This window comes from Pagrus pagrus (assembly GCF_965226575.1).
Source record: "Pagrus pagrus genome assembly, chromosome: 13".
Taxonomy (NCBI): domain Eukaryota; kingdom Metazoa; phylum Chordata; class Actinopteri; order Spariformes; family Sparidae; genus Pagrus; species Pagrus pagrus.
The window spans coordinates 27,582,528-27,607,032 of record NC_140197.1 but is presented as its reverse complement, the minus strand read 5'-3'; the positions used below and the strand labels follow the sequence as shown (position 1 = coordinate 27,607,032).

The 24,505-nt window shown below is 43.3% G+C and overlaps 5 protein-coding genes across 11 annotated transcripts; 4 read left to right on the top strand and 1 right to left on the bottom strand.

Moving 5' to 3' along the window:
• Positions 1–83: 83 nt before the first annotated feature.
• On the top strand, positions 84–3,860 carry btr02 (bloodthirsty-related gene family, member 2; the record flags this gene model as incomplete). Its single annotated transcript, XM_084370644.1, has 7 exons — positions 84–353; positions 441–518; positions 597–845; positions 932–1,079; positions 1,173–1,199; positions 1,412–2,692; positions 3,659–3,860. 6 exons carry the CDS (start codon positions 84–86, stop codon positions 1,954–1,956), a joined length of 1,317 nt encoding a protein of 438 aa, XP_084226770.1. The 3' UTR covers positions 1,957–2,692; positions 3,659–3,860.
• A 1-nt stretch (position 3,861) lies between these two features.
• On the top strand, positions 3,862–4,509 carry cldnk (claudin k; the record flags this gene model as incomplete). Its single annotated transcript, XM_084372192.1, has 1 exon — positions 3,862–4,509. One exon carries the CDS (start codon positions 3,862–3,864, stop codon positions 4,507–4,509), a length of 648 nt encoding a protein of 215 aa, XP_084228318.1.
• A 2,582-nt stretch (positions 4,510–7,091) lies between these two features.
• On the top strand, positions 7,092–17,338 carry hgs (hepatocyte growth factor-regulated tyrosine kinase substrate). 7 transcript variants are annotated; one of them, XM_084370636.1, is made up of 20 exons: positions 7,092–7,428; positions 8,762–8,846; positions 8,990–9,065; positions 9,163–9,255; positions 10,484–10,607; positions 10,835–10,887; positions 11,048–11,116; positions 11,277–11,401; positions 12,937–13,021; positions 13,142–13,240; positions 13,335–13,430; positions 13,536–13,574; positions 13,678–13,842; positions 13,956–14,166; positions 14,511–14,683; positions 14,773–14,913; positions 15,024–15,207; positions 15,307–15,443; positions 15,599–15,781; positions 15,913–17,338. In XM_084370636.1, the coding sequence occupies exons 1-20, from the start codon at positions 7,392–7,394 to the stop codon at positions 16,009–16,011; spliced, it is 2,274 nt and encodes a 757-aa protein (XP_084226762.1). In that variant the 5' UTR covers positions 7,092–7,391; the 3' UTR covers positions 16,012–17,338. The 7 variants fall into 7 exon arrangements, with proteins under 7 accessions (XP_084226762.1, XP_084226759.1, XP_084226763.1 ...); XM_084370633.1 differs by having other exon boundaries at positions 12,910–13,021; positions 13,106–13,240; XM_084370637.1 differs by having other exon boundaries at positions 7,093–7,428; positions 10,490–10,607; positions 12,910–13,021; positions 13,106–13,240; positions 13,953–14,166.
• A 102-nt stretch (positions 17,339–17,440) lies between these two features.
• LOC311267546 (methyltransferase-like 26 B) lies at positions 17,441–19,824 on the bottom strand (the record flags this gene model as incomplete). Its single annotated transcript, XM_084370657.1, has 8 exons — positions 17,441–17,768; positions 17,859–17,937; positions 18,036–18,103; positions 18,208–18,267; positions 18,398–18,560; positions 18,657–18,859; positions 18,950–19,003; positions 19,693–19,824. 8 exons carry the CDS (start codon positions 19,822–19,824, stop codon positions 17,721–17,723), a joined length of 807 nt encoding a protein of 268 aa, XP_084226783.1. The 3' UTR covers positions 17,441–17,720.
• mrpl12 (mitochondrial ribosomal protein L12) lies at positions 19,799–23,032 on the top strand. The gene is made up of 5 exons (XM_084370660.1): positions 19,799–19,984; positions 21,571–21,769; positions 21,869–21,931; positions 22,075–22,212; positions 22,411–23,032. Exons 1-5 carry the CDS (start codon positions 19,926–19,928, stop codon positions 22,525–22,527), a joined length of 576 nt encoding a protein of 191 aa, XP_084226786.1. The 5' UTR covers positions 19,799–19,925; the 3' UTR covers positions 22,528–23,032.
• The last annotated feature ends 1,473 nt before the right edge of the window (positions 23,033–24,505 follow it).

Here is a 24,505-nt window from a genome sequence, read left to right as displayed (position 1 = left end):
TTTCTTTCCGTCTGTCACCAAGTAAAAGCTTCGTCTTTGAATGAAATAAAAACATACTTTGTCGACATTGTTGTTCTCAGAGTATGGCCTCCACGATCAGCCTCCTCCCAGAGAAGCACTTCTTGTGCTCTCTGTGTAGAGACATCTTCACCAGCCCGGTGACCATACCGTGTGGACACAGCTTCTGCTTGTCCTGTCTCTGCCGCTACTGGGGACGACACCAGTCCAAATACTGCCCCCACTGTAAGAGAGTGTTTTCTGACAGGCCTGACCTCAGTGTCAACCGTATCCTGGCAGACGTTTCAGACAACTACAGGAAGACTCGACCGCAGAAACCACCTGATGAAGAAATGGTACTTTATCATCTCTTATCTCATCATAGGCGTTCTGATCTGACAATACATTTTACATTTTTCTGTATGCTTGTGTCTCCGTTGCAGATTATAGATGTCGAACAAATGATTCAGGAAAGGCTGCAGAAGAAAGAAAGGTTGAAATATTCCCTTGAGCTCCAAAAGGTGAGTAAAACTTTTACATATCGTTAAGATCTTTGCGTCTTTAGGGTCGAATGATGACACGTGACGATGTCCAAACAGAGCTCCTACCTCAGGGAGGTGCGAGAGAGCCAGAAGGTTTTCTCCACCCTCGTAAACGCCATGGAGAAGAGTCACAAAGCGGTTGTTGCAGCGATAGAGGAGAGACAGAGAGAGGAGGAGAGGAGAGTGGAGACACTGATGGAGGAGCTGGAACAGGAGATCCAGGCGCTGAGGAAGGAGACGACTGAGTCTGATCCTCAGATTCATGTGAACAGTGATCAGAGTGACGAAATGAAGCAAGTCACCGTGGTAAGCACCTTTATTTCTACTGCAGGTAATATAACGATGATGGCGCTGACTGGCTACCATCAGTAAAATGTCTTTATGTCACGCAGAGCATTGTCTCCACGATGTGTCCCTCTGAGATGAAGGACTGGTCCAAGATCACCGTAGAAACCGACCCCTGTGTCGGGGTCGCCAGGCGAGCGCTGTCAGACATGATGGAAAAGATAAAGGTGGAAGTCAACAGGCTCTCCAAGTCTGGTGAGTAAAGCATCTTTTTAAAATGTTTTAAATCAGCATTCGACAAGAAATTCAGGGACAGTCACGTTTCTTCTCCCTGTGACTCTTTGACAGAACTAAAGAGGATCGAGAAGTACACAGGTAAGGTTTTATCATCGTTTTCTTTTGATTTGCTTTTTCACTTTTGGTCTGGTGAATGTTAATAAAAACATCCAGTGGTTTCACGCTCACTAAGGTTGAAACACTGTCTCTAACAGTGGTCTCTCGCCCAAAAAGTATCCAGTGATCTAATGATCTAATGATCTCCCCGCTGTTCGACCCACTCTTGATCCTTTCTCCTCCCTCTCTCTTAGTGGATGTCAACCTGAGCGCTAAGACAGCCCACCCCTACCTGTCCGTCTCAGATGACAGAAAACAGGTGAGACACACGGACAAGCTCCAGGAGGTCCCAGATCACCCGAAGCGGTTCGACCGCGTGGCGAACGTACTGGGCAAGGAGAGCTTCAGCAGCGGGAGGTGCTACTGGGAGGTGGAGGTCGGGGAGAAGATCGAGTGGAGCCTGGGTGTTGTCAGACAGTCCATAAACAGGAAGGGCAGGTTTACCGTCTGCCCTGCAAACGGTTTCTGGACTTTGAGCCTGAAGGCTGGAGGACAGTTCATTGCCAACACCTCTCCTGTCACGCTGTTGGCTCTGGAGCAGAGGCCCAGGAGGGTGGGCGTGTTTGTGGACTACACCGAGGGCCGTGCGTCCTTCTACTGCGCAGAATCTGGAGTCCACATTTACACCTTCACAGACACGTTCACTGACAGGCTCAATCCATTCGTCAGTCCTGGTCGTCTGCATGGCGGCAAAAATGCTGCTCCCCTGCTCATCTCTTCCAGTTTCTGCAGCATCTGAATCATTTATCGTCATTTACTACACAATTTCTACATCTCCACTATAAACACCTTTTCGTTAGTGTCAAATATATTTATTTAGTTACAAATCCGTATGAAAAACTACAATGAACCACACTTTCCCCTGTCAGAACAGTGAACAAGAGGTGGCCTAAGGACTGACTCCCTACACTCGAACAACTTCAATGAAACCCATAAACAGATTGAAAGGGAAAGAGGAGGGCAGAAGAAAAGAGAAGGCTCTCATAAATGAACAAGTGAGCTGGAGAAGAAGAAAAAAGAAAAATAGGTTGCTGAGTTGGATGGACGCAAGGGGCTGCAGGGTTGGGACAGAGGTTGACGAGGAGCAGGGAGGGAGGGCACAGCGAAAACAGCAGGGCATTGTGCTCGTACACCAGGCACTGGGAGACACACTCGAACACATTCACTCATTCACACACTGACACGGCCGTGCACACAAGCGCATGCTTCTGCCCACTGCCGCACAGACTCGCGCTGGCATCTCGGAGGGCAGCCCCATCTCCAGTCCAGTCCTGGGTGTCGAGCCTGATCGACGCTCTCTGCTTCAGTTGACCTGACCCGCGAAGATAGAGCCTCCACCTGTTCTCCAGCCGTCCTGCGGACCGAACCGAATTCTCAGGCCCGACGTTGTCGACTCCAGGCTCCATCCCAGCTGAGCTACGCGAGCAGAGGAGCAACCTGTGGACTGAGGGGAGCAGTGAGAGCATCCGTCTGAGGTAAATATCCTCAATAATATCATCAGTGAAAAGTTATTTGAAAAACTGACACATTTGTGTGAAATGTGATCATTTTAATGTGATAAAAGTCGTCTCAGCGTCAGAAGCAGGTGCTTTAAATTGCTCTCGTCTCATTAAGCAGCAGGCAGAATCATGATTTGTACCAAAATGATGAGACACAGATTCTTGAATTGGAGTCCGGAGGCCTTCAGGGACTTTCAGGGACGACTATTTATTTCTATAAATCCAGGCACAATATTCTGTAACGCCGGGGGAATATCGACCTGTCAGACGATTATTTTGGTTCCCTTTCACAGATTAAAGATTAAACAGTACACACAGTCAGTATAAAAACATAAAAATAGTATAACTGTACAACAAGAAAAGTACGTAAAATAAAAGTAGTGAGTGGCTGCAGGGTGTATATGATGCATAGTTAGCTGCCCACTTACAAAACAGACTCATCTCATCAAATATAATAATAATCCTCTCAGATGGGTCGACTGGCTACATGTTTGACTAAAAGGTAAACCCTCTGGAGGAACCCCTGGATCAGCTGTTCAGGGAGAGTCTGTGATTCACAGAAGTATTAATATGTGGATACTGAGAGCTGTGATAATAGATGACATAGGTCCTCCTGGCCCACTCTACAAGCCTTCATGAAAGATGCTTGTGTTCAGAATCTCCTCATGTTTTTCTGAGATAATCCACTCACCCGGCAAGGCGTAGCTCGACACCCACAGCTGTGTCAAAGACGGCTATTCTCTGCGCTTCTCACTGGAATCCACTAAACATGGGCCTCCCGGCCCGATCCCAAATATTTATGATAAATATTCTCCATTAGTCTTTTCATCAGGACTTATGCTCAACGCTGTACGTAGTAAGACAATGTTTCTGTATCTGTGATTGTCGCTGCTCTACTCGTACGATGAATAACATTTAAATTGGTCGTGTTCTGTATTTCAGGATCACCTGTTCTTGTCTGAGCCGAGCTGAACTCGACGGCATCATCACCCACAGACTGAAGATCCAGTAGAGTGGAGAACAATACTTCCAGTACTGTAGACGGTCACATTTCTCTGTGGGACTATAAGTGGGCCCTCTGCAACAAACAGAGACTGAAATAAAAACCAAGACAAATCCATCTGAGTCAAACAACACCTGTCACCATGGCAACCACGGGTATGCAGTTGCTGGGCCTGATCATGTCCATAGTGGGCTGGGTGAGCGGGGCGATAGTCTGTATCATCCCCCTGTGGCGAGTCACTGCCTTCATCGGTAACAACATCGTGACGGCTCAGATCATCTGGGAAGGTCTTTGGATGAATTGCATCGTGCAGAGCACGGGTCAGATCCAGTGTAAGGTGTACGACAGCTTGCTGGCTCTGCCCAGTGACATGCAGGCTGCCCGAGGCCTCACCGTGCTCTCCATCCTGATCTGTGGCATGGCTCTGGCTCTGGGTGTCCTCGGAGTCAAGTGCACCAAGTGCATCGGCGTGAACAGCGTGAAGGCCCGCATCGCTCGCATATCCGGCGCCCTTTTTGCCATCGCAGGGTTCCTCTACCTTGTGCCCATCTGCTGGACTGCCCACTCCATCATCAGGGATTTCTACGATCCACATGTGGCGGCCCCACACAAGCGTGAGCTCGGCCCGGCCCTGTACATCGGCTGGGGGGCATCAGCCTTGCTGCTCATCGGGGGATCGCTGCTCTACGCTGGGTCGAGTCCCCCGGGCATGCCCGGCTCTCCCACCTTCAGCAGTGGAGAGAGCAGTCCTCGCAGGGCACCCGCCACACAAGTCAAAGGTTATGTTTAAGTTTCCAAAATGTCTGAAAGCCTTCTAGTCCCACAAATACACCCCCGACGATGACAAACCCGAGTCCTCTCCTTTTGATTTTTGCTTCTTGTAATTATTTTATATTTAATGTTATTTCAGTTTGCTTTTTTCCTCTGAAAAGCCGCAGGAGGCTGTTTGGGGAAAACTGAACTCATTTCATTATTTCATACCTGATCTCCTTCAATAACCTGTTTCCTCTGTCTGTCAGTGTCAAATACAATAAAGTGTCGTCCAAATCCAAAACCCTCTTCTGAGGGACGTGGTGTGTGTTCACGTTTGTGTACAGTAGATTTCAAATGAAAATCTTTGTTTTGCTCATTTATGTAAACACTACTATGGCCTCTGCCGAGTGGAGAAGAACAATAGAACAATGGGGTTGTGTGTACATTTGCGTGTGGTGCCATATTGTTGTGAAGAGTGTGTGTTTGTGTGTGTGTGTGTTTGTGGTCTACCATCTCGTATCTTCCATCTCCTCTGCTGTGTCTCGGCTAACCGGTACCAGGGACAAAGACAAATACATCATCTTTCTATTTACAACCTAAAAATCCTGGATTTCCTTCAACTAGCAACAAGTAGGATCTCTCACAACGTCCTACGCTGACTAGATTTTCCATCCCATCAGCTGTGTTGGATGTCCAAACTGATAATTACATGAAAAAATAAAACAGATCAGCTCTCTGAATGTGCGCTGCCAGCCTTATCTGTCAGTGTCTCTGTGTGTAAGCATGTAATGTGGGATGTAACAAGCCACAGAGGAAAAAATCTTTATTCATGAGACATTGTTCGGATCCCTCAGATTCTGTGCTCCTTTACTCTGAAGTAAATTAAAACAAAGTTGTCAGTGAATTTTCCAAGCTAAATGTCTTTAAACTAGGTGAAAAGCATTTAGCTCATAAGCATTAATGTGGTCACAGTGGTGAAGGGATGTGTCGATCCGTCAGTTTTGTTTTTCTTTCTGTCCGTAGCAGCAGAGGACGGAGCAGCACAATGCCACTTTATAGAGCATTACAGCACCACAACAACAATGGGCACCAGTGTCCCGAGTGCCAGGTAGTGACTCATACATGACCTAAGTAGCCCTATACCAATGTTGGTAACAATGCTGTGAGTACAGTAAGGCTTTTTTTTACTGTACAACTGTAACAGGAAGAACATAGAGTGACACAAGTGAACTATTTATGTTGTAAATAATCAGCGCAGTGTCTCAAAGTGGCTCTCAAGGTAACAATGAAGAATACAGATTAAAGGTGTACTAATGACTAAGTGGTGAAATCATTCACAGGTTCAACTACACAACCAGACACGATCTTAAAAGTTAAAGTCTTGAATTATTAAAGGGTCCAACATAACAGCAGATTATTAAAAAGAAGCTACATGACAGCGTCCTGCTGGCCTCTCTGGTTGAAAGCCTGTTTCAGCTCTGGTGACACTGACTGGGTGTGGACGGAGGTGTGCTTGGTTACACCTGTAACCACACCTAACAGTGGTGTCACAGTGTCCTGGAGTACAACTGTACATCACTGCAGCAAGGTGTGGAAATAAAAACCAGTGGAGGTCAAGAAAAACCAGAGAGTTAAGTTACCGTGTGATCAAGATTGGGCTCATTTTGTCTATATATCTTTCAATTTACTGTATAACAATACATCAATATATATGTAAATGGTCATTATAGATTTATATAATCTGAATCTGCTCCTTAACTAGTGGATAAAGTACTTTTTATTTGACTTAAAGTACCACAAGTACCACACATCACCATAGTGTAAAAATAACACTATGAATGGTATTAAAACATCAAACTGTATTAAAAGTATCAAAAGTAAAAGTACTCATTATGCAGAGTAGCCCATTAATATATATTGCTGGTATGTTACAGTAATATATAATAATACATCAGAATGTATTAGTTTATTGTGTTTGTGTAAATAATCTGAATCGGCAAAGTAACTAGTAACTAAGTAAATGTAATGGAGTGAAACGTATGCTGTTTTTCTCTGAAATGTAGTAGAATAACATAAAGGTATCAAGTAGAATAACATGAAAATACACAAATTAAGTTCAAGTACCTGAAAATTTTATTTTTGTACAGTACCTGAGTAAATGTACTCTGTTTTATAGATAGTAATGGAGTAAAAAGTACAATATTTCCCTATAAAATGTGGTGGAGTAACCTAGAAGTATAAAGTACTAACTAATGGAAATACTTAAGTAAAGTTCAAGTACCTCAGAGTTGTACTTCAGTACAGTGCCTGAGTAAATGTACTTTGTTACATTTCACTCGTACTCTGTTTTATAGATAGTAATGGAGTAAAAAGTACAATATTTCCCTCTGAAATGTGGAAATACTTAAGTAAAGTTGTACTATAGCTGAGTAAATGTACTTTTCTACATTCCACCACCCACTGTTTGGTCATGTAGATGTAATGGAGTACAAAAGTACTTGAGTAAATGTACTTCTAACACTGGATGTAACTGTCAGGGCGATGTAATGGAGTAAAAAGTTAAATGTAGTGGAAGATATGAATACTCATGTAGCATTAGCCGTTAGCTTGCCTCACAAATGTGCAGCGCTGTAACTGTAGCCTGTGTAAACATCACTCCGCCTGTGTTGACGGAGCTGTGATAACATTTACCTGGCTATTACTCGTTAAATCTACCTGTCGGCGCGTCATCGGTCGCTAGAGGGAGAAAATCCGTGTGTTGTTGTTGTTTCACGGCGGAAGTGGGAAGTAGGAAGAGCCGTACAGCTGTGCTCCGCGGCTAGCAGAGAAGCTAACAGGCTAACCTCAGCGGTGAAAAATAGCAGGACGCGTTGACTAAACAAGACTCCGCCGCTGCTGCTCCGAGACGCTCAATCTAACATGGGGAAAGGTGGCGGTACATTTGAGAGGCTGCTGGGTGAGTTGTCGGCTCGTTCGTGAAGTTGGTCGTTTGTCGGCCAACTGTGAGTCAAAGTGCGATGTTTTTCCAGCGTATTGTTTTGACAGACGCTGGGGCTGTGGCTCTCTCGGGCCAGCTAGCTAATATTAGCCTGCTAACAATTTCGCTGCTATTGTTCGGAGGCCCAGAGAGAGGCTCACTAGGTTTAGCAACTAAACAGCGAATAATGTCTTGTTCGTCCTTTTATCTGTCTTCGCTGTCTTATCGACGCTACGTTAGCTTATCCCTGTGTTATCTCTGTGCTATTAGCTAGGCTAAACCAGGTTGTTGATGCCTTGAGGTTCATATCAGCCTCACAGACGACAATACATTAACGTTAGCTTGTCAACATTGATAATGTAACTGAAAAAGCTAACTGACCAAGCACAGCACTGTCAGCTGTGAGATACTAATGACTTTTATTGTTGTCTTATTGTTTTATTGTTGTTGTTATTGATGTCTTAAGTTTTTTTTAAGGCCACAACAGGTTGATTAGGAGGGTTAGCTGCTAGACGGCTAACGTTATAACTAGCTGCCTTATCCATTGTTTTAATAGATCAACGTTACACTGAATTAGACACCTTTGCATCACAGGTGACAAAGGTAACACAAGATGGCTAATTAGTTTATCTAACTTAAGAGCTAACCCAGGAAATAAAGCAACCTCTTCTTACCATGTAGTCTCAGTGGTTAGTGGTTAACTGGTTTCATGAGTCATGAAAATGTAAAAGGCAGTTGTGTATTAAACCTCTTACTTGAGTTTCAGTTGACATTAAGGGCCAGATTAACCTTTTTTGGGGAGTAAAAAATCAGCCTCTGCACCCTTTAAACCCCAGCTGAGAAACTCCTCTACAGTACTTTTTGTGAGATCGTTGTGTGGTGATGTAATTTGAACCACAGAGATTTAGAAATAGACACCATTCACAAGAACACTGTCGGCTTACGTAACAAAGTTCCCCAAAACTAGATGTTGACACAACAAGACCACAACGCAAAACCCACCGTAAGCCCTGTATGTCAGTTGGTATTGTGACATCGATGCACATATGTTCATATTCCTGAATATACAGTAAATTAGATTATTACCACAAACCAGTTTCCAGTCAAAGTCAGGCCTTTGAGGTACACCTAAGACGAAATAAGAGAATATTTTGGGAATAAATACTTCCCATAAGGCAGATCTGTAACTGTAGCGAGGAGAGGAGCAGGCCTATAGTTTTGACATATGTACTATGATGAAGCAGATATTGTGTGGTAGACATTAGGCAGACAATACATTTGTTAAAGCTTTAAACATCTGTACTAATTGCAGATAAAGCCACCAGTCAGCTGCTGCTGGAGACCGACTGGGAATCCATTCTGCAGATCTGTGATCTCATCCGACAAGGAGACGCTCAGTGAGTGATTCTGCCCACTTCCCTCTGATTTATGTAATGTAATTTATATCCCGAGCTGTTGAAGTTGAAAATAGCTCAGGTTAAGTGTGTGCTTTGCTGACTCGATTATTCCTTTCGAGCAACATTTGTTTTTGTCCTTGCAGAGCTAAATATGCCATCGGGGCCATTAAGAAGAAGCTGAATGACAAAAACCCACATGTGGCCCTCTATGCACTTGAGGTAATTAACTGGAAACAGTTTTGTCACCTGTTTTTGTTTTTTTGGAGAAGGCTGCTTCGGTAAAACGTGTGTAACATTACATGGCCTCATCCTTCAGGTCCTGGAGTCGGTGGTGAAGAACTGTGGCCAGACGGTCCACGATGAGGTGGCGAGTAAACAAACTATGGAGGAGCTGAAGGATTTACTCAAGGTGAAATTTGTTCCGTTAATATGCTTAACTCCATAAACCTGCTCTGTTTGATTTCTAAATACAACTTTCAAAGTCCCAACATAAGTTACAAACATGCAGTCGCTTGAGTTTTGACCTCAGCTGCAGTCAGTACTGTCCTTTCAGTGTGAGGCTGAATTTGTGGACGAAGGTGGAGAAGTTGCAGCATTTATAGATTTTGGTTCAGAGCTGCAGCTCAAGTTTATGATTATGATCAAATTGTTTGTCTTCTTTAAATTAATCTGCTTAATATTTAGCCTATGACACATCCAAAAATGGTGAGAACTGCAATGAAAGCCCTGGGTAACATCTTCAGATGTCTTGTTTTGTCCAACCATCAGTCCACAACCCAAACATATGTTACAAATATACAATGATATAAAAGAAAGTTGTTTAAAAGGATAGTTATCCTCAGATACTCATGGATGAAAGGCTTGTGCTAACTAACGTTACAGCTTGGCCGAGGAGGATGATGTGAATGTTTACATCCCCTGTTGTCAGGAGCAGGAACCTCTTGTCCATGAGTAGGTGCATGTTTCCTTCTATGCAGTGATACAGCTGGCAGGTGTAGTTCAGTCCAACTCACTCCAACTCACAACAAAAACATCGAGATGTATAAATAGCACTGCAGGAAAGAGGAAAACGTTTTATCTTTGATTTGAGGGTGAACTGTCCCTTTCAAGATGCTGGAAGCATTTTTTGATAATTGTTTCACCTCTAATCATGTAGAAGTGGTTTATATTCATCCCCTGCTCGCCTCCATCAAAATATCATGTAAACAAGCAGTTAAAAATGTGGACATAGTGTTTTCACCCTGTTCCACACAGACGAGGTGACTTGTCTGACTATTTTGGCACAAAGTCTTATCACCCTCTCTCTCACCACGATAACTGCTCACTGCAGTCAGGCAGCTGATTGCATGAGCTAGCAGTATTTGATTGGATCTCACCGTGTCATGTGACACAAGCTCCGGCAGCCCATGCTGGTTTCCACTTCCTGATGATGTCATAACCTTGTGACAGGAGGGTTTTTTTTTTCAGACCAAAGAACGGGACTTACCACCTCAGTTCATGTGGCCAAACACTGTGGTTTGATTCAGTTTGTATTTGAAAAGCTCAGTCATGCAAACAGAAGTTTAGAGTATAAGCACAAGAAGGACTTAAAGCTGTCAGGAGAGATATTTTACCCTCTGTGGTTCCTTTACCACCAGAAACAGACGGAACCAAACGTCAGAAACAAGATCCTTTACCTGATCCAGGCCTGGGCTCACGCCTTCCGCAACGAACCCAAATATAAGGTGGTTCAGGACACCTATCAGATCATGAAAGTGGAAGGTAAGAAGACACATAAGCTGGATTTTACTTTAATTTGTTCCTTCAAATCTCTGAAAGTTTAATAACCAAGATAAATGTTTTGTAACCCTGACTTAGCTAGAATTAGATTTAAGAAAAACACAAACTTTGTTTTGACCTTTATTCAGACATTTACTTTCATTGTTAATGTGCTGCTGGTGTCACACTGTTTGTGTAATGGGTTTGTTTTTCTTTCTTTTTCTCTTTAGGTCATGTGTTCCCCGAGTTTAAGGAGAGTGATGCGATGTTTGCAGCTGAGAGAGTGAGATATCTTGTTTTTGCTTGATTCACTGAGGCAGAGTTAGGTTTTATAAAGCGGATGATTTATATTTAGAGGAGAGGATGACTGTTCAGTAAGCTCCAGTGGTTTAGTTGCTCCACCGTATCTGTATTCACATGGGATGTCTGTCTGCTTTGTCCAGGCTCCAGACTGGGTTGATGCTGAGGAGTGCCACCGATGCAGAGTCCAGTTTGGAGTGATGACCAGAAAGGTAGGCTGGACTTTCTTGAAACTAGGGCAGCTGGAGATTTTATGGTTTCCTTCATTCATTTACAGCAGTGTGTGTGTGTGTGTGTTGGTGTGGGGGGAGTGTATGTTTTTACAGCGCATGTGCGGAAGTTGACCTCGATTTGTCTTCTTTGCTTTTCCAGCACCATTGTCGAGCCTGTGGCCAGATTTTCTGTGGGAAGTGTTCGTCTAAGTACTCGACCATTCCCAAGTTTGGCATAGAGAAGGAAGTGCGTGTGTGCGAGCCGTGCTTTGAGCTGCTTAACAAGTGAGTCCCCCCGACCTGAACCGCCAGATTGAGTGTGAAGTGTGGTGTCTGTGGATAGTGTGTCTATATTTGCCTCCATAAATTGTAGAGAACTACTTTATCAGCTGTGATGTGACGCTGGCATTGTAAGTTAATCTCTTGCTCAAGTTCTGCTGTACAGTTTGTTGTCTAACCTAAGTATGCAGTGCTTATTGTCTCATGAAAGATTATGTTTCAATGCAGAAAAGTTAATAATTGGAAATTAAAAACCAAATTCTCTACATTATGATCTCATGCAAAAAATGTGTAAAACATGGCTGAACGTTTGTGTCATGTTTGGCTTCTTCATAAGTTTAAGTGAGGATGGCCGAGTGTGAGCAAATATAACAGGAAGTACATTCTTAGCTTTATTGTTTTCATGAATCGTTACAAATACGCTGTGTTTAAAAAGTATCACACAGTGGAATCAGAATTCAGAAATGTTGGTGTCTCATGATGCATTGATAATTGTTTTATTTTTGAATCGTAGACCTCTGGGATTGTTATTATCTGTTTTTAATCACTGTCGGCCTCGATTGTGTTTTGGATTACGGCAAAAGGTTTACAAACATTTAATGTGATGCCTTGTGTAGAATCTTCCCTCGCCCTTATTTGTGCTCTTGATTTTGTTGGCAGATGTTGTGTGTTCTTTGCCAAGTTTGTGCTTTAGTTATTTATTGCAAAAACAGTTTACTGAAATCTGGTTGGAAGTTGAGAAAACTGATGCCTGAATTTGTTATTTTTCAGTACTTTTAATCTGACAATAGTTTGTATGTCAAAAATGGCTTTTATTTAACAACATTGTGCACTTGAAATGATGTAAGCATATATAGACTCTGAGCAGTGCAGCTAAATCGAATTGCATTTGGTCTATATGTGATTTTATGCTACATTAAAAATGTAGATGCCATTATTCAGTCGTATTGACTCTGACTGACTATGAAACTCTGCATGAGTATGTTTGTTTTGATGCAGATCCAAATTTGAATGTAGATCAAACCCTTGATAACATTTCATATAATTAGATTAACAAATGTAGAAGATATTTCAGCTTTGACAGACGTACGGCTGAGCAACACAGCTATTACATCGTTACGGTGACAGGAGACTATACATCATCTTAGGTTTTGGATATCTTTATTTCACGTTATGATAAGTGTTGTCTTTTCCTGTTTTTAAAGGATACATTACAGTAAAGTGACGTCATTTTCTGAACATACCAGACTTGTTTTAACACTTGTCTTTACCCACTTAGTTATTATATCCACGATACTGATGATAAATGTTTATCAAAAATGTCTGACAGTCATCCCTACACTATGGTCGCAGTATCGTTATTGAGGTATTTTGTAAAAAAATATTGTGATGTTTGATTTTGTCCATAAACAGATGTATTAACTGCTGCATGTTTGGATTTTGTTGTTTCAAGCAGCATGTTCTCCTCTAATTAAAAAGATTGTTTGTCCTCCCTGATCCCTTTTCCTCACCAGCCACCCCTCCCTGTCTCCTCCCCTTAGGAAAGCTGAAGGTAAAGCCCCTGCTTCGGGCCCCGCCGAGCTGCCTCCTGAGTACCTGACCAGCCCGCTGTCCCAACAGTCTCAGGTAAGCATTGAGAAACTATCAATGGAAATGTATTTGCTGTAGCTGAGGGGCAAACTGGTCACAGTGTAAATAAATTTCTTAAAGAAGAAAGGTGATAGTTCACCAACCCATTCTCACCAGATGCCCCCAAAGAGAGACGAGGCAGCACTTCAAGAGGAGGAGGAGCTTCAGCTGGCCATCGCTCTTTCCCAAAGCGAGGCCGAGGAGAAGGAGAGGATGGTGGGTCGCACAGCTGAAATCTTACTCCATCTTTATCTTAACTGCCTGTTCATAGAGACAAACTGACCCATCGTACCTGTGTGTCTACTTACAGAGGCATAAGAACTCCTACTCAATGTATCCCAAAGCTGATCCCACTCCGGTGACTTCCTCAGCACCACCTGTCAGCACCCTCTACACCTCCCCTGTGGTAAGTCTGAATTATTTACACAACTAAACATGATTAAAACAAGATCCTAAGGTCTGCTTCTTTTATACCAAGTTGATTAAATATCCTTATTTTTACTCTCTGCAGAACTCCTCTGCTCCATCAGCTGAAGATGTCGACCCTGAGGTACATGTGGCATCCCTCTCCTCTCCTACACCAGCATTAAGCCAGACTAATGGAAATCTGACATTATACTTATGATGCTCATTGTTATGTCATATTCTTCCAGCTGGCTCGTTACCTGAACAGAACATACTGGGAGAAGAAACAGGAAGAGGCTCGCAAGAGTCCCACCCCCTCAGCCCCTGCTCCAGTGCCATTGGCTGAGCCTCTTCCGGCGATCAGTCAGCCTGTAGAAACTCACGTCCCGGTTCAGCCAGTCAACATAGTGGAGGTATGTTGAAGTTAGTGTTGAGAGAAGACGTTGGTAGTCGTATTTTTTTTAGTGTGGGTAGACCTCAAATGACGTTCTGTGCTTTGCTTCCCTCTCATATCCACCTCCAGCAGCAGTACCAGAACGGGGAGTCAGAGGAGAACCACGAGCAGTTCCTGAAGGCTCTGCAGAATGCCGTCACCACCTTCCTCAACCGCATGAAGAGCAACCACATGCGTGGGCGCAGCATCACCAATGACAGCGCCGTGCTCTCACTCTTCCAGTCCATCAACAACATGCATCCACAGCTGTTGGACATCCTCAACCAGCTAGATGAGAAGCGATGTAAGTCTCATTCTGCGTGTCAAGTCTCCAAACTATCACATTCAATCACCAGAATAGATGTTGGGTTAGGAAGAGATTGTGTTCTGGCTTAAAATAACTGGTTCACTCGCCACAAATGTGGCTGGAAATTGTACTGACATGTCCTTAAATGGACTTGGTTTTTAGGCTGTAAATTGTCCCAACGTCTCGACAAAAATATCTGGTTTTGTTGCCGATAACATGGCTGGAAAATGTCCCAATGTCTTTTTGGTCTGTCGCTAACAAATGTTAAAACGCTGTTACAACACCAGTATTGTATTCTGGCAACTGGGCTGATCACATCATGTCGTTTGTGTTGTCGGCAGTGTACTACGAGGGGCTACAGGACAAGTTGGCTCAGGTCCGCGATGCTCGGGCCGCCCTCAACGCCCTCCGGGATGAACACAGAGAGAAGCTGCGTCGTGCTGCAGAGGAAGCAGAGAGACAGAGGCAGATCCAGCTGGCACAGAAACTGGAGATCATGAGGCAGAAGAAGCAGGTCATAAAACGAGGCATTTTTGAAAAAAAGTGTAGATATCGATACACAATTTATCACTGTGCTCACAAGCCTTTGTCTTTGAACTGCAGGAGTACCTGGAGATGCAAAGACAGCTGGCCATCCAGCGCCTCCAGGAGCAGGAGAAGGAGAGGCAGATGCGTCTGGAGCAGCAGAAGCACACGATTCAGATGAGAGCCCAAATGCCTGCTTTCTCTCTGCCCTACGCCCAGGTACACCACACACACTCCATCACCTGCTGTCTAAACTACCAAATTCAAATGTGGGTGTTTTGCCATTGAAATAAAATGGATGGCTAATTTGTGTACGTGCCGTCATGCAGATGCAGTCTTTGCCGCCAAATGTGGCAGGAGGGGTGGTGTACCAGCCTGGAGCTCCACCCAGCTACCCGGGCACCTTCAGCCCTGCTGGTTCTGTGGAGGGTTCGCCTATGCACAACATCTATATGAACCAGCCTGGGCAGTCGGCACCACCACAGTACCAGGCCATGCCCGGTGCTGCCACAGGTGAGGAGGTCAACAAGAAGAAACGTGGAGAGGATTCAATAGTTTTTTACTTCTGGGTAACTTTCAGGAAATGTTTGACATGAAACACTCTTCTTTCAGATCCAAATATGGTCAATGCGTACATGTACCAGCCTGCAGGCACCAATGGGCAGCCTGCTCCGCCTCCTGGTCAGGCTCCGCCCACTACTAGTCCACCCTACTCCAACTATCAGCCTACACCCACACAGGGCTACCAGGTCTGACTGACTCCCACTTTAATTTTCTAATCCCTACAAACTAATGAACTACCAGCAAACTATTTAAAGACAAATAATGCTGGACTTCATTTTTTTTTTAACCAATGCAGCTTTTCAAATAATGATCCCACTAACTGTTGTTTTGTTCTGTGCAGAACGTGGTCTCTCAGGCCCAGAGTATGCCCCCCATGTCCCAGCCTGCCCCCACTAACGGTATGGGTTACATGGGCTACCAGCCGTACAACATGCAGAATATGATTTCGGCATTGCCAGGACAGGACCCCAATATGCCCCCACAGCAGCCCTACATGCAAGGCCAGCAGCCCATGTACCAACAGGTCAGCTGCTTCTTCCTTCTTCCTTTGCTGCCAAGCATTTGCTTGTTTATTGGTATCTTAACCTCATTCAGTCTATTTCAGTCCTCCCTTATCTTCCTGTTTTTACTTTAACCGTGTTCCTCTCTTGTTAGGTGGCTCCTCCTGGAGGGCAGCAGCAGCAACAGCAGCAGCAGCAGGCCCCTCAGGTTGTGCCCGGCAGCGCAGAGGCACAGCTCATCTCCTTCGACTGAACGCCAACGCGCTGCAGCGTCTGACACACTACACCCTCTCTCTCTCTCTCTCTCCTCCTTTTTGGTCTCTCCCCCTCACTCTCTGGACTCTGAGGACACCCTCTGGAAACACACACACACAAACACACACACCTCCCACCTCGCTGTGATGTTGTGGCAATGTAAAATATTGTGATGATGTTGCAGAACTGTTGCTCTCCTTGCCGCTCCCCTCACTGAAGAACGGGAGGATGCTGCAAGAGAGAGCACCATAACCCACACCTTCCTCCTCCTCCTCCTCCTGCACCTCCTCGTTCTCCTCCTTCTCCCTCTTTCCAGCTGATATGTATGTAGTATTTCCTTATTAAATGAATAACTGAAGCTCAGAAATAGTCAGTGGTATTAAAGTTACAAATGAATAAGAAAATACAATAATTGAGGAGAAAAAAAAAAGGACAAGACATAACCATCCTTTGTCTGTTATTTTTCTAAAGCAAAATTTGCATGTTAAATTCTAATTATTTTCCTGAAACGGAAGTGAATTATTGCAACCTATCATCTGTACGTGCTGGTGCTGTTAAAGAAACGGTGTGGGGATAAAGAATGGAGACAAAGTGTAGTCGAAGGCCTGAAATAAACTCCACCAAACTCACATCTCCGTCAGGTTCACGGCCTGCTGTAGTTTTCAGTTCCATCCCCTCTCATGCACACACAAACTAGGGCGTCTTGTTTTGGCATTTATTCGTTGTGCACTGCTCGGAGTATAGCGTGTCTTTTAATGTAGTTTCTTACATGATGAAACGCATCGCAGGGATTGTACATTGTGGGAGGAGTGTTAAGAAATTAGCAGGGTGGTTTTTAAATCCTCACTTAATATACTTTTATAGTTTAAATCATTGGACATTACAGAACTGGTAACCATGAAACATACATACTGAAGCAGTACAACAACTCTAAAAGCATCCTGCATTTCTTTTATTAAGATGATTGTGTTGCCGATCACAAGACAAGACTGACAGAAGCATAAAACCTTAACATATAATCAACTGCAAGCAGCCTCCAGGCGTTACACCCTGTGTGCTTTTGGTTCTTACTGTCACATATAAAGGTAAAAACATTGTAAGTACGGCTGAGCGGGCTTTTCTAAAGTGTACTTTGCTCTCCGGAAACGTTGAATTGCTTGCAGAGCGAACATGACGCGGCGCATGTATGTATCACACACCCAAATCAGTGATTTCTGTAACCCTTCAGTTGCTATCTGTGAACTTCTTTATTCCATCGAACTGATCTGTCTGACTTTAAAAGTAATTTTGAAATTATATTTAATAAATATCTGGTTCTTATTGTCCACTTGCTTCATCTTGTTTTTTTTCTTCTATAACCCTGCATGTGGATCAAAAGAAAGAGACGTACAGCACGACAACTTTATTTATGTAATTACAGTGTTTATAGTCATATTTGTTTCAACTTTATTGTACAAGTGTAAAGGCCATGACATTACATTGATGAGTGATATGATAAAATGTGATTTAAAGGGACACTTCACCAATATTACACATAACGTTCCGTTACTCATAAGACCTGTGAAAACAGTTGTATTCTGACTATTGCGACTGTGAAGCTTTTAAATGTCTGAGAAAACAACGTTACCTTACGAGTTACCTTTTAACATACAACTGAACTACGAGTATATAAAAAAAGTCATTTCTTCTTCTTGCACTTTGGCTTCTTTAAAGTTTCCTGAAGATGAGGCATTTGAAGTATTCCTCCATCTCAATCTGGAAATGGAAAAACAATACAGGTATAAAAGCTGCAGTATACTGTAGTTATGAACAAGCAGTGATCCCGAGCTGCAGCACGTCACTCACCATCCTCTCCAGACGCATCCCGTTCCCGTAGGCCAGCTGTCTCAACACGTCGATGTCTGGGAGACCCCACTCTGGATTCCTGTGGAAAATAGTTGAATAAGTCTATTTCCACTCTACGAGAGGAGCTGCACCAGACACAAGTTGTCACGTTAGCAGAGAAAATAAGCGCATACTCACATTTTTCGAATCTCTGCATCCAGGTCTTCGTTAGAACTTGGTGTGATGGTGCCGTTAATAGCATACACCTGCAATGTGATTAATATTATGTAAGGTGTAAATTGTTAAAGTCTGTTGTGCCACTTCATACGCACATGAGTGGATAATAAACTCAACAGCTGTTGGTACATACCCCATATGTTATCAAAAGGCCATTTTGCCTGAGGATCTGCCCTGCTCCGTTGAAAACACCCTTGGGGAAATTAATTTTTTTTAAAAGAAATGATATGAAACAGGTTCTGGCATAGTTTGATCATTGATATATCTATAATATATTCGAACGATTCACAAATAAACAGTTGTATTCAGATAAGCAGGCCTACCTGTGCTGTTTTAAAGGAGCTGTACTGCAGTAGGTTAATGGCAACAATAACATCACAAGAGCTGCGAGAAAGATCTGCCCACTTCTCCCACGGTTCACTGGCGTCCAGGTGGACAGGTGGCAGCACAGTCTTTGCATGGGTCGCAGCAACGTACGCCTTAATGCTGGAAATAAGTAGACACATTTAATCCTGTAACTTTCAGAATCGGACTCTCAGAAACAAGAATGTATAAAAAGACCTTTTTCTATGAGACACAAACCTGTCCAGACACTCTTGTTGGATGTCTGATGGCTGCCAGGTCACAAAGGGCATCTTCTGGGCAAAGCGTATGACATGCTGCCCAGTCCCAGAGCCCAGCTCCAAGGCAAACAGCTGCCTGTGGGACTGGTCCTCCAGCACATCTTCAAGCACTACACACAGGTCCTCCCAGTTCCTCTCCGCTTGAGGAGACAGCAGCATGGTCTGAAGGAGATAAGCAGAAGGACATGTTCACATGCCAGCTTGTATTTACAGTCCAAACATTGATTTTCTCTCTCAGAGGAGCCCTCTTACCTTCACTGGTGCTGGTTCAGTAGCATATTGCTGGAGGCTGGATGTGGTGGATGACTGTGGCAGCAGATGGGTGCAGAGATTACCCGGTTAAGAGGATTCCCTGTGTGTTCCTCCACAAGTGTTCAGAACTGATAAAGTGCAGGTGTTCAAACCAATTCATGCAATATGTCTGAATATTACACAGCAATTACTGTCATAAAAAGTAATAATACAATCAACAATAATTACAACATTATACAGTGTGGTGTCATGTTGTAGGGATTGTATAATTAAGTGTTTATAATCATGGATGTGTACTGCCATCTTCAGGTCATAGTGAAAAACTGCAACAAAACATACAATTCAAATTATTAGATAGTTTTTATCAGCAGTGGAGGAAGAAATATTCAGATTATTTACTTAAAAATATTCCAATGCAAGTAAAAGTATTAGGATATTCTCAGCAAAATGCACTTTAAGTATGAAAGTGAAGTTACTCATTGTGCTTTAAAATGGTCCCTGTCATGGTTTACTATTATATTTGATGTTTTAGATTAATATTACTGCTGCATTAATGTGAATGTTGCATTTTACAGCTGTAGTTCAAGGTTGAGATCATTTCAAGTACTTTATACTTTTTGGTGGATCAGAAGAAACAATCTTTTTCAGTACTTTGTTACATTCCACCACTTTTAATCAGTATTATACATGATATATTTTTAATGAAAGAAAATCCTTGTTAATACATGTATAACTTGTGTAACCATCATCAGTGTTTCTCCACTGTATCTATTTGTAGTTGCTCCATGTCGCTTATCGGCTTCCGTAGCTTTCCGTAACAGTTCACGTCTTCGCGCTGTGCATTGTGGGTAGGTCAGAAGCCGAGAGGACGCCATGTGCTTTTGATGCAGAGGGACTCCCGTGGCTGTGACAGACCCGTCTTGTAGTTTTTTTTCCAGAGGGACACCGGGGATAAACGGCTCCAGTCGTCGTGACCATGTACTGCACCAGACACTGCCTCCGGACCGCGCTGCGGGCCGCAGCGAACACGCACCGGTACGTAACGTGAGCCGAGCGGGCACCGGGCAGTCACGTAACACCGGGAGAGCGTTAACGGTGCGGCAGCGTCCGTCTGCCCGCTTCTTCAAGGGCAGACAGCCGGTGACTGCTGGTGGGTCACGGTGGTCATCAGACCTGCTGGTGCCTCTGTGGGTTGTGTGAGTCCAGTTTCAGCCGCGGTCCGAGAGAGTTTAATGTCTAACGGCTGTGTGAGAGCCGCTCAGTGACGTTAGCTCACTGTTAGCTTTGGTACCTTTAGCTAGCAGTAACTGGACCTTTTACAGGCTGTAACTTGACAATGACTCGATTATCTCTGAATATATTCCCATGAGACACTTTGTCCTCGTTCCCAGCTCGGATTTAATGACTTCATGTGGAAGCTGTTCGGCATTTTGTGTGTTTGCGACAGCCAAGGTCACACTCGGGTTTGTGCTGCACAACTAACCGCAAGCTGCATCTCTTAATTGTAGCTCGTGTGAGTGTAATTATTACCCCTGAGACCAGTAATATGGACTGCAGGTTATATGTTAATAAATCACCAGGCTCCATCAAAATGGACTGTATGCACAACAAACCATTCATCCCAGAGCAGTGGCTCCTCATCCTGGTGTATGATAACCCCCAGCCACAGTCATAAAGACTGGACTGTGTGTCACAAGGTTAGGAGAGCAGAACATGCATGGTGGAGGTGGAGGACTTCAACTGAAGATTAATTACATTTATTATCATGTAAGCTGCTGATTATTTCCTTCATTTCCTAAAACAAAAAGTGCACATGAGACACAGAACAGCAACACATCCTCACAATTGAAGGGCTGGAATAAGGGAATGTTTGGCATATTTGCATGAAAAATGATCCGAGGACATGTTGTTTTTTCTTTGTATTTTTTTTTTAACTTATGAGGAACACGTGATATATATTGGTGGTGATCATATGAAGTCAAATGGCTTTTATGGACTTAACAGGTGCAGCATTTTTAAACTCCAGATTCAGTTTACGGCTGTTTGCGTTGTGAAAGTCGGTTTGTTTTTTAATGTTTACCGTTTCAAAGGAAGATATCATGACTGCAGTTTGCAAAACATGTTCCACAAGGCTTCTGAGAGGAGGGGAAATCTTTTTAATAGCTTTGGATATTAAATCATCTGTCTTTGCTCACCACATCTTAGCCTTTCTTACCCCCAAGAGTGCAGGTTGTGAACCTCTTTTTAAAATACAAAAATGTGACATCATTGCATCATTTTACCAGTCCAGTCTCCTAAAAGTTAAGTAAAGTATCAGGGATGCACCATGTGGATTTCTTTCAGCCAATACCAAACACAATGACTGATAATTTCACGTTTCCATTTTAAAAAGATGTTCCTAACTGTTGTTTATGCACAATTTATGGTAAGAGAGGCCAAGATAGTGTGCAGAGATGGATCTTCTCTGAAGTCTTGCAGAACATGTTTACATTTGCTTTCTGGTGCCAGATGTGAGCTGCAGATGCTCTCAAATGAATCTGTATACATCTGGATGCTAAGTGTCTTGTATCTTGAGCTCTGAAGACCAGACGTCCTTTATCTAACCCATTGATATTTTCCAGGCAACAGCTGCCGCGACAGGCTCCCGCCTTGTGTGCTCTCAGACTTCTGAAGACCAGTCCAGCCACCCACTCAGATGCCATCGCCACCCCTCCATTAGACGGAGCGCCGAAACAGTATTCCCCCAAAATCCAACAGCTCGTCAACGACATAGCCAGCCTCACTTTATTAGAAGTGTCGGACCTCAACGAGCTCCTCAAGGTTTGTGGAAAACTTGTGAAATACTTGTGAAATATCAAAGCTGAGCCACAGTCTGCCTCGTCAGATAAAATGATCCATCTGTGTTTTTGTGTTTCGCAGAAAACTCTGAACATTCAGGATGTTGGGATGATGTCGATGGCTGCAGCTGCTCCTGCTGCTCAGGTGACTCATTTTTATATATATAATATAATTTAATCTGCTTCAACACCACAAACTTCATCAGTTTGACACTTTTCTGACACATTATCTACGTATTGCATGGCTGAATAAGTAGACTCACTATTTATTTCCCTGTGTGAAACCAGGCAGCGGAAGTGGAGGAGGCGCCGGTGAAGAAGGAGCAGACTCACTTCATAGTCAAACTGACAGAATTAAAGGCGGCTGAAAAAGTAAAACTCATAAAGGAAGTGAAGAACTGCATGCAGGGCCTGAATCTGGTGCAGGTGAGTGTCATCATCAGCGTCGAGTCCTCATAATTAAGTCTACGTCTGGTATATGGGGGTTCTTGCATACTCAGACTTTGATCAGTTCCAGTGTGTTGTAGTGACGAGCTGCACGTCGTACCAGTGTTGCATATCGTCTTGTGCCAGATGTTGTGACCTCACCACATCTTGTTTTGTTTTCTGTCTTTCCTTCACCAGGCTAAGAAACTAGTGGAGTCCCTCCCTCAGGAGATCCGGGCCAATGTATCCAAAGAAGAGGCGGAGAAACTGAAAGCAGCTCTGGAGGCAGCAGGCGGCACCGTGGTGCTGGAGTAGATCTGTGTCCGCCCGTCTACACCTTTTTGCTGCTTGTGCACTTCATCGTTCATCCTGTTATTGATTTTTTTTTTTTTACATGACAAAGAGGAGTTCCCTGGGAATAAAGGAAACAAATGCCTTCTGACATTCATACTGTCTCTTAACAGCGTCAGGTGGGGGCGGTCCAACTCAGACTGAACTTTCCAGGCACATAGCCTGCACAAATGGCCGCCTCGCTGTTTCCTCATCCGTTTGTCTGCTCATGGTTCTGTCTGATAACTTGTGTAGCAAAATAAGCTACACAAACACTGGCCTGGGTGCCAAGTAAGTCAGTTGATCATTTCTCAGTGTGTGTATGTTAAACTTGTCACAGAAGGAAAGATCATGGTGTAGGGACACGGTCACCACTCCCTACGTTGAAGAACAACAGATACTGTATCCGGTTCAGGGGATGGCAGGGCTCGGCCCCTCGTGTTGATCGTAGAGTCGTTGATAATGTGATTAAAGTCGAAATACAAAGATGTTTCCTTCTCATGTGTTCTTGTGGTGTGGATGATGAGAATGAATGTGTTGCGTTGCCTTAAACATGCAGAAGTGAGACTGAAAATCAGTATTTTATATTATAAATGTTTAAAGAAGAGAATAATTTGACCTACAGTGAAGTGTGTCCTGCTTTTCTGCTGCTGACCACTAGGGGTCAGAAGCTCCCTTTTAATGACCTCAGACAGGATGAGAGTTGATGCTTGAAGCTCACTTTGTCCTTGTTGATTAAAAAATAAGCTGAATGTAATTTTAAAATGGACAGAAACAAATTGCTCTCCTGTAAGAAAGGAAAGCAGACAGATGCAGGACAGCGGTCCACTGGTATAAACCAACAGTTTGACAAGTGTACAGAACATTTGCAGTGACTCAAACCCCAAAACTATACACTTGGAGCCAGTTTGGTTAATATTTTTTAATACAGGATGGCTGTAGATTAATTTCCAGAAGTTTTACTTTACAGTAATGTTTTACCATGTGGTCAGTGACGTCATCAGGTTAGAATTACTACACCGGTCCCACTCAGAAATGTCCTTTATGAGGAAAGCCCCATTAGTAATTTAAAAACATTCAGCAAGTTATGACACATATTTTGAATAATCAGACCTCATTTCAGGACTTTGTGTGCTTGATTGACACTTCACCTTTATCATCTCTAGTAGTGCGTGTATTTAAATTAGCCAGGGGTCTGATACGATAATGAAAACACCTCTGTGGGTGTGCAAGGCCCCGGAGTTATTGAGACATGAACACTTGTACTAAGGGGTAATGTTTCCAAGTAATTTAAAATTCATACAGGTGATTAAGGTATATTGTGACGACCTCTGTGTAGTTACCTTTTGACTTTATGATGTCACTGACAGTAGACTTCCACCAGGTGGTGTATGAAGGCTGTGCTTGGTTTAAAATTTGCCTTGAATAAGAAAAGAGTGTAGATAAACTGTGAAAAAAAATGTTAGTGTGCAGTTCTCCAACCAGGACCAAATTTCTAGTGTGAATCTGTCAGATAACACATGATTTCAGGGAGTTCAGGTGATAAGAGTCTGTGACCTCAGGTGTATTTATTGGTCAATGGAGACACAGAGCCTTGTGGGTTTTTTCTTTGCTTTTGCTGCAGCATTATTTTATCTGTAGGGAGGTATTAATCTGCATTTCCCATTTTTTAAGTAGCTTAGAAGATAATATATATGTCATAATAGATGACGCAGGTTGAATTTGGGTTTAATCTATAACCCACATGTCACGAGAATCAGAATATGACAATGATGGGATCAGATTATTCTACATACTTTTTAGTTTTCTCTTTAGATTATTGTTTATTGTGCTTTGATAATTCTGACATTGTATTTTAGATGTCAGTAAATGTAAATCCTAAAATGTTCATTTTTTGTTAGAGGTTCTGTGCCTGGGAAAAGAAAAAGTTAGAAGACGACTCAGAGACTTTAAAAAAGCAGCA